At 40.9% G+C, this 8322-nt stretch overlaps 1 protein-coding gene and 1 long non-coding RNA gene across 19 annotated transcripts in view; one reads left to right on the top strand and one right to left on the bottom strand.

Annotated features, from left to right (window-relative positions):
• svila (supervillin a) overlaps nucleotides 1–1323 on the top strand; it is a 118479-nt gene extending 117156 nt beyond the window's left edge. For all 18 annotated transcript variants that reach the window (XM_034861874.1, XM_034861876.1, XM_034861875.1 and 15 more), the window contains one exon: nucleotides 77–1323. In XM_034861874.1, the coding sequence (XP_034717765.1) occupies nucleotides 77–163 (87 nt within the window). In that variant the 3' untranslated portion in view covers nucleotides 164–1323. The remainder of the gene's footprint in view (nucleotides 1–76) is intronic.
• Nucleotides 1324–1714: 391 nt separating this feature from the next.
• LOC117937745 overlaps nucleotides 1715–8322 on the bottom strand; it is a 19751-nt gene continuing 13143 nt past the window's right edge. The window contains exon 3 of the long non-coding RNA XR_004655229.1: nucleotides 1715–1766. This is a non-coding gene — a long non-coding RNA (uncharacterized LOC117937745). The remainder of the gene's footprint in view (nucleotides 1767–8322) is intronic.

Genomic DNA, 8322 nt, shown 5'->3' with positions numbered 1-8322 from the left:
TTGTGTGTGTGTGTGTGTGTGTGTGTGTGTGTGTGTGTGTGTGTGTGTGTGTGTGTGTGTGTGGCTGCTCCTACAGAAAGCCCTGGACATGACCCGAGAGGAGTACCGGGCCATGCCTGGCTGGAAGCAGGTGAAGCTGAAGAAAGCCAAAGGGCTTTTTTAAAGGGTTGGAACGGAGAGCTGGCCAGAAGACACCAGGATGTGGTTTTTGTCTCCTCTTTGCTTTACGTCCGGACACAACTGAGGCTCAGTATAGATACAGTGTCGGTATTTTGGTTGGATAAGTAGGAAACTAATGTAGCCGGGGTACGCAGGGCAGTAAGCTTGATCAGTCCACCTAAGTAAGGCAATGAGTCTGTTACCTTCTTTGACAGAAATATATGCATTTTTCTGTTATTTCTGACGATTTGATGAACAAACATGTCTATAATTATTGAGTAAATTAAACCCCAATAATCAAAACTGGTTACAAAAGTAGTATTAATATTTAAATACTGCTGTCAGTACAGATCACCGGAAGACACTGGACGCTCTCAGATCTAACTTCATGTTGTACGGTTGTTTGGTAAATTGCTCTTAAACACATTTAGAGAGGATTTGAATTGCTATTTTTATTCTCAATTGTTATTTTGGCTGGTGATTTTTTTATTTTTTATTTGGCTCTGTGGGGAATGTGTTAATAGTGCTTCTTTAAAGTCGCAAATATGAAACTTGGAAGTTTCAGATGACGTCCATAGGCCAGGAGTGCAGGTCCATCAACTGTATTGAACTGAATGTGATTGGTTGTAAATATGTACTGTATGCAGACCAACCCAGTGCCCTTACATAGTCAGCCATGTGTTGGGAGGAGCAGGCCTGTCAGCCTGTTCACCATCTCTCTGCTGTTCTTTGTATGTAGGTCTATGCATTACAAATAATTTATATTTATCAAATTCATATAGGATTGTTCTTTTTTAAGCTTCATGAATGTTGACTGAGTAAAAAATGATTGAATAAACTGTATAATTAATGTTTATAATGTATGATGATAAATACTGGATATTACAGAAGTGTCTCTTGCTGTACAGTTCACCATTTGCCATTTATGAATCAGATGACTTAGCTTTGTTTTTGCATCTAGTGTCATTTCTGTTTCAGGTTTAGAAAGAACAGGATACAGGCTTGATACAGGGCAAAGGTAATGAGGACGAAATGCATTTGATTTTTAAATCCTACAGTGTATAGTGCCTTGTTTTTGTGTACAGTTTACATACAGATCCTAGTCTGCATTTTGAAGACTTTTTGTGATATAAAGAAATATTAGAGAAATAAACTCTGAAAGTCCGAACATCTTCCCTGCCTTGTTTTCTCCGTGGTGCAGGTTGACTTCACTCATTTACATAGTGGATTATAAACTATGGTTAAGATTCAAGATAGCCCTGGGGGGGGGGGTCTACACATATCAGTTAGCATGATCACTTCCGACAGTAAAGGCGATTAGTCTCTTACCTTATTTGACAGAAATCTATGCATTTGCCTGTTATTTCTGACCATTTGATGAACATGTCTACTATGCTTGAGTAAATGAAACCACAATCAACAAAACCGCTTTAAAAGATAATGTTTTTTGGGGATAGACAGATAATGGGCCCTTTTTGTTTAAAAACCTGAGACAGACTCAGTTTACACGTTACAGATTCTGGTTTTATTGGCGTCTATCGGGGAGTTATTTTGGCAGTTTGCAGATTATCTGTATCAGCATTTTATTTACCTGATAACCGATAAAGCTACAGCTCTGTCCCTCTGCTTCGGTTTGACTCACAACACCACCTGACTCTCTGTTACTGGGTATTGTGTCCATAGTTTCTTCTTTATTAATTACTTGCTTAAAGCATTTAAACCAAGTTTTGTGTTGGTGTTTGTAATATTCCAAAATCTTAACTTTGATTTAAAGACTTTCATTTTCACTTTAACTCTGTTCCAAATATCTGACCTCTGTTTCGTTAACTACTAATGATCGGTATTGGTATCGACCTTGAAAACCAGTCTCAGGCGATCCCTAGTGAAAATAACGAGTCCAGCCCGACCATTTAAGGTTTTGTTTTCAACGGTTGTTTGGTAAATTCCTATCAAGCACATTCGGAGAGGATTTGTGTTATTTCTGCTCTCAGTTCTCATCATTTTGGCATTGGCTAAAACGTCTTTGGGGGGGCACCAAAAACTCCTCTAGTCAGGAAAAACCATATTATGGACAGTGGTATTTTACAGTCCAGTAGAGGGCAGTATAATACTAATGTATGTGGACTGGAGACAGGACTTCAGAAACTCAGGTGATCCCTTGGACTCACGGTGAGTCCCGTTGAAGTCATGTGAGAGGACGCCGTTACCACCTGTAACTCTGATTACTCTGTTTACGTCAGTAATGTCCCCTCAAACGTACGTGCTGTACATCAGTTTCTTTTTGCTGTGATAACCTGTTGAGTATTAACTACATCTAACTTGTAGTACCCAGAAAGACGAGACATCCCGAAGCTGAGTGGGTCTCTGTCTCCACGAGGGATTGCGTTACACACCTGAAAGCTCGCCACGTGCTACAAATATCTGCCTAGCACTAAATTCTTTTTTTTTTTTAATTATTTTTATTTAATTTTAAGACAACAATGGTCCTTTCATTTTTTAACAAAATACAAAACACACAACTGGCAGCATGGACATACCCCCCCCCCCCCCCACCCACACACCTCTTTTGTCATCACCACCCACCCAGACAACAATCATGAAAAGATGACACAGCAACTAGAATATTCAAGACCACTCAACAATATAGTAAGAAAAAAAAGATGTAAACGCCAACAACCCAGCCATGTCACAAGCCCACTCCTGGATAGACGGCAGCCCTTCATTCTTCCATCTCCTTAAAAGAATCAGTCTGGCTATCATTAAACTAGTCTGGACCCAGCTTCTTATGGACTCATCCATCCTGTTTAGGACTGACCCATCTCCCAGAACAAATAATCTTAGGCTGAGTGGAACCCGGGTCCCTGCAATCAGACATAGCTTATCATGTATCCCAGTCCAAAACTCCTGGATCATATCACAGGACCATAGAACATGACGTTGTTTTTAATTATGTTGTACTGGAGGGATTTTACCTCTACATCTCCATCTTTTTTTTTTTTTTTTAATGAAAATGAAGAAAATCACACACTAAAAACAGCACGACAATAGAAAAAGAGGTCGCAAATAGATATAGCATTCAGGGGCCAAAAACCCAAACGTAACATTGCAGTAGCGCATAGATTAATTGTTGAAATGATTGTAATGAAAGAACAAAAGCTGTATGAATCCGATATGTAGACATTTTGACTGAGTAGGAAACACACAGGTGTTGATAATAACATTACTGATGGCTCTGTTCTATTCCCGTGTAAGTCGTGACAGGGTTACAGTGAGCCAACGGGAAACTGAAGCAGCTGAATGGAATTCAGCCAACATTCATTGTATTATTCCCACCTGAGCTTTCCCTACTGTTCCCTGCTTGGTACCAACACAGCAGAGATCTTCAACAGCTACTCAGAGTTGCTGCGGGGGGGGGGCACCAATTTGTTGTTGGATGGTTTAAAATAAAAAGAATTAAATATGAAAGGAAATATACATTAACCTGAATCAACATATAATGAGTAAAGATCATAAAGAACATTTTTTGTAATGTACACAGTATTAACTATAGGCTTCAGCCAAGGTAGACTTCCACAGATACAGTTAAGGATTTACTACGCCACACTTTAACATTAAACATGATGTATAAGTATATGAATATGCTCTAATATGACTATTTTTTAGTGTTGTATAATTTATTGTAGTGACTATACTGTACTGTGTGTGTGTGTGTGTGTGTGTGTGTGTATGTATGTATGTGTGTATGTATGTATGTGTATATATATATATATATATATACACACACACACACACACACACACACACATATTGGCCTATATATTTGGGCCAGAATCTGCCTTTGTGGAAATCCTAGTGGGGGGTCTGGGTGTCTGTCCCCAGAGAAGTCATGAGCGTCAACAACTTCATATTCTGTAATGCACCAATTTACTGTGGAAGTACCTTTTATTTAGCCCATGTGAAGAAAAAAAACACAGGTAATATATCGAAAATGTAATGGGAAGTATGTTATTGGGTCATTGGGGATTTTTAGGAGGGTATATGGAAATCCTGGAGCTTTCTCAGTGGGTATGCCTGTGTATCACGGAGACCACACCACCAAAACAAGGTATGTGTGAAGGCTTTAGGCCACCCTACAGGTTATTGTAGGCCCAGTTTGATACTTACTACTCTGCAGTAGAGGGGTCCTTCATCTCTCACTCTTTCTGCTGAGGGGTCCTTGGCCTTAAAAAACATTGAAGACCCCCACAATAAAGAAACTGACGCTATACATTATAGAGATTAATCCTCGAAAGATTTAGTTACCAAGCAACAGCAGCTAATGTACCGAAAGAGCAGATTTTTAGAAAATAAAAAAAAATGAAAAACCTTCATTGATCAGTTGTCTATCTTGCTGTTGCTTTTGTCGGTGTGTTGAGAAAACCACTGGTAGATGTAACTAATAAACTCATGCTACCTGTGCTGTACTCTAGTACTTCCATGTTGTGCTACTTTATACTTCCAGCCCACTACATTACAGAGGGAAATATTGTTCTTTTTACTTCACTACATTTATTCACCATCTGTAGTTAAAACTGGCTCCATCTTGACCAGCAGCAGAGGTGAAATGCTACTTACATACACGTTTTTTTAAAGGCTGATACTGATCATTAGTAGTTAAGTCGGACTGTCGGTTTTCAGGAAAATAAAACGTTGATACAGATATTCTAAAAAACTGCCAAAACAACCCCCCCGATAATCGTCCGGGTCCATAATTGGTCTATTCCTAACTTTATTTTCATGCAAGACATTCACGTGTAACAAAGTATTTTAACAGTATTGCTACGTTCTCCACCACTACTAAAACTTTGGGACAACTTCCATGTATACTTCTATATACTCTCGGCAGTCTAACTCTAAGAAACACACAATGAAACTTCATGTTTTTGATGTTCTTTCAATTACAATCATGCTGACTACTTATGTTGCTGTTTTCCCCACTGTCGATAACAACGTGGTTACGTTTCAGAGAGGGGGAGTTCCTTAACTTATTTTTTTCTTTTTTTTTGGGGGGGGGGGGGGGGGGGGGGGGGGGGGGTCCAGGCAGTTAACCCCTTACAAAGCCAAAGGACGTGTTCAGTCATCAAAACCCAAGACAGACTGACTGTCCTGTATAAATTCCCTGTGACTGTGGAACGGGGCGGGCCTATGTGCATACATAAAGTCCATGCATTAACACTGGTGATCACACTGAGAGGCCTCTGTTTACCTGTCGGTGTCTTATTAACACCTCTGTCACCTCTGGGCTGTGATATGCAGTGGCAACCTTCCATTCGGTCTGCTCGGCTCACATATGGCAGCTTTATGGATTCTGTTAAAAGCTTCATTATGTGAAGTCACAGGTAAAAGCTACAATCAGCCGTCCAACTTGTCAAACATAACAGCCTCATTTTCCAGGCTGTCCTCCAACTCCACACACACACACACACACACACACACACTCACTCACTCACTCACTGAAAGCTCTCAGATGTTCTCAATATCAGCCGTTGGCCTGTGTTGAGGAACAAGAGCAATTAGAGGGGAATTTCATGCAATCACAGTAGAACAATATACACAGCAGGTTTCTGTTCATCCAACTGTTGCTCTAGTGTTGCACAAAAAGAGAGAGAGAAGAAGTTGCTGCCATTTCCCATAAGGGTTGGCAAGGCGCTGCATGCTTCTCGCTGTTTTTCATCTGCTCGCCCTCTCTTGCATGCTAAGTTGTGGGATTCTGAGTGAGTCTGTGCTGGATTACGCTGTACCCACATGCCTCCTCTGAACTCCTCTGGCCTGCGAGGGGTTTGATATGCGACACGGAGCATATCCACCCACCAGCTCATCCACACCCACTCAGTACAACATGCTCCCCCCCCCCCCCCCCCCCCCCCCCCCCCCCCCCCCCCCCCCCCCCCCCCCCCCCCCCCCCCCCCCCCCCCCCCCCCCCCCCCACACACACACACACACACACTTCCCTGTCTCCAGGAAGACAGTACGATGTACGGTGCGTTGCTTTAGGAGCTCAGCCCAGTTTCTGTGCTGAGCTCCTTCATGCCTTTCTTTTGAAAACAATCTCTTTACAGAAACTTTACTACAGAAACATGAATGCCAAACACCATGACACACACACACACACACACACACACACACACACCTGCACAGTATAGTATAGCAACACACACACACAAAGAATCTAGCAGTTGGAGGACAAAGAAATCAAACAAACTAAATCAGTGGTGGAATGTTATCCAGTACAGGTATATTTATTCAGAAGTTGCCGTCATGAGGTTTCAAAGGGAGTATTTCTTTGGTAGACAATATTTCCATGTTGCCATCAATTTCCTGTCAGATAGGAAATGTTAGATCTTGGTTTAAATAATTTCAAAATCCACCAAAGTTCAATGTGTTACATTGAGCACAGTTAACCCCTCGTGCAGTTCATTTCAGGGCTTCCTAACACAAGTACCAAAATAGATTATAGAGTAGAGGAGTAGTAGAGCTGTGTGCATGTACAGTTAAAAGTAAAAGTCCTGCATTGAAAATGTTGCTTAAGTAAAAGTATGTGAGTATCATCAGGAAGATGTAATTCAAGTATTAAAAGTAAAAGTTCTCGACGCAGAAACATCCTCCCAATGTAGAAAGTGTAAAGGATCGTACCAGCTGTGTGTTTAACGGTCTGATCATACTGCTGTATGACTTCCACTGACTTGAAGGCCCTTATGTTGTTGAGTAGTTTATAATAAAATGTCAGCTTTTATAAACTACATGTGTTTTGTGTGCAAAAATCTTAATGTGTAAAGTAACTAAAGTTGTCAGATGAATGTAGTGGAGACACTAATTGAATATTTCTCTCTGAGATGTAGCGGAGTAGAAGTAGAAAGTGGCATGAAAAGAAAAGACTCAAGTGAAGTACAAATACCTCAACATTTGGACCCAAGTACAGTCCTTGAGTAAATGTACTCAGTTAGGGTCCACCACTGTACATGACCATGCATGTGCCAGCTCCTACCCCTGTCCACAGGAGAGAACCCACAGACACAACCAATAGAAATGTAATAGAAGGGTTTCCAGTTGTCTTTGTGCTGCGTTGACATGTATGAAAAGTATAAATAAAGTCAGATTGGTTGAACCAGTTGCAACAACTAAGCAAAGGCTTCATTTGTAATGTTTTTATTGTAATATAGGCCAAAAATAACTGGAAGTTAGACAAAAGCATCACATTGCTGATCCGTATGATTATAGATGTATTATCCAGTAGTAATTAATTTAATTAACAGGGTTGAAAGGGGTAGGAGTATAAACGTTTTACTTCAGCCTACTCCTTTTTGCATGTGTAAATAGCAGCTTTTAAGTACCGGAATTAATGGAGTTTTTATTTTTGCTGTTTAAATGTTTTGTTATTACTACTTTCCAGATTTTATTTTTATTTACATGTTCAAAATGAAGAAGTCAATCAATCAATCAAAAAAGTACTGGACAGCACCTCTTACTGAGTCACCACCTCTTACTGAGATTCTGCGCCACTGAAGCAGCGCTGTGGAAAGGTGAAACTGTAATGTTTGTGATTAATTATTAGATTATGCAAAGGGTAATTAAAATATCAGTCAATATTTACCGGGCCATATGCCACAGGCGCGTTTGCAGCCATGGCTTGCCTGTGAATTTTAATGTCCCAAACGGGGAGAAAGGCGCCCTTTGGCAGGTATCTCCCTAATGCTCTTAACCATCTGTCGCCGCTCAGCCCACTTCCTCACTAACGTAATGTTTTGTATATGATAACAGTGTTAATTCAACACAGGCTTAGGTGCAAAGTGGCACAGTGAGCGTTAGCACCATTTATTCCACAATATTTGCATTTGGCGGCGTGCCGTCCCAGCAGCACTACTCCCCCCCCCCCACCTCTCTTTATTGCACAGAAGATGACAAGCAGTGAACAATGAGAGTCCAAATAAGGCTTAGCACGTATTCTTCTGCATGCTCTGTCTCCTTTTTGTTCACAGTGTCTATTTATGTGGGGATTATCAGTCGCTCTCAGCATCACAATGGAGCTATAGGTTCCTCTCCTCCTCGGATTCCTCTCTTCTGATTCCTCTTCTCCTCCTCTGACTCCTCTCTTCTGATTCCTCTCTTCTGATTCCTCTTCTCCTC

This window comes from Etheostoma cragini, chromosome 22 (assembly GCF_013103735.1).
Source record: "Etheostoma cragini isolate CJK2018 chromosome 22, CSU_Ecrag_1.0, whole genome shotgun sequence".
NCBI lineage: Eukaryota > Metazoa > Chordata > Actinopteri > Perciformes > Percidae > Etheostoma > Etheostoma cragini.
Note: the sequence above shows the minus strand (reverse complement) of the source record. Positions and strands in the feature narration are given on the sequence as shown.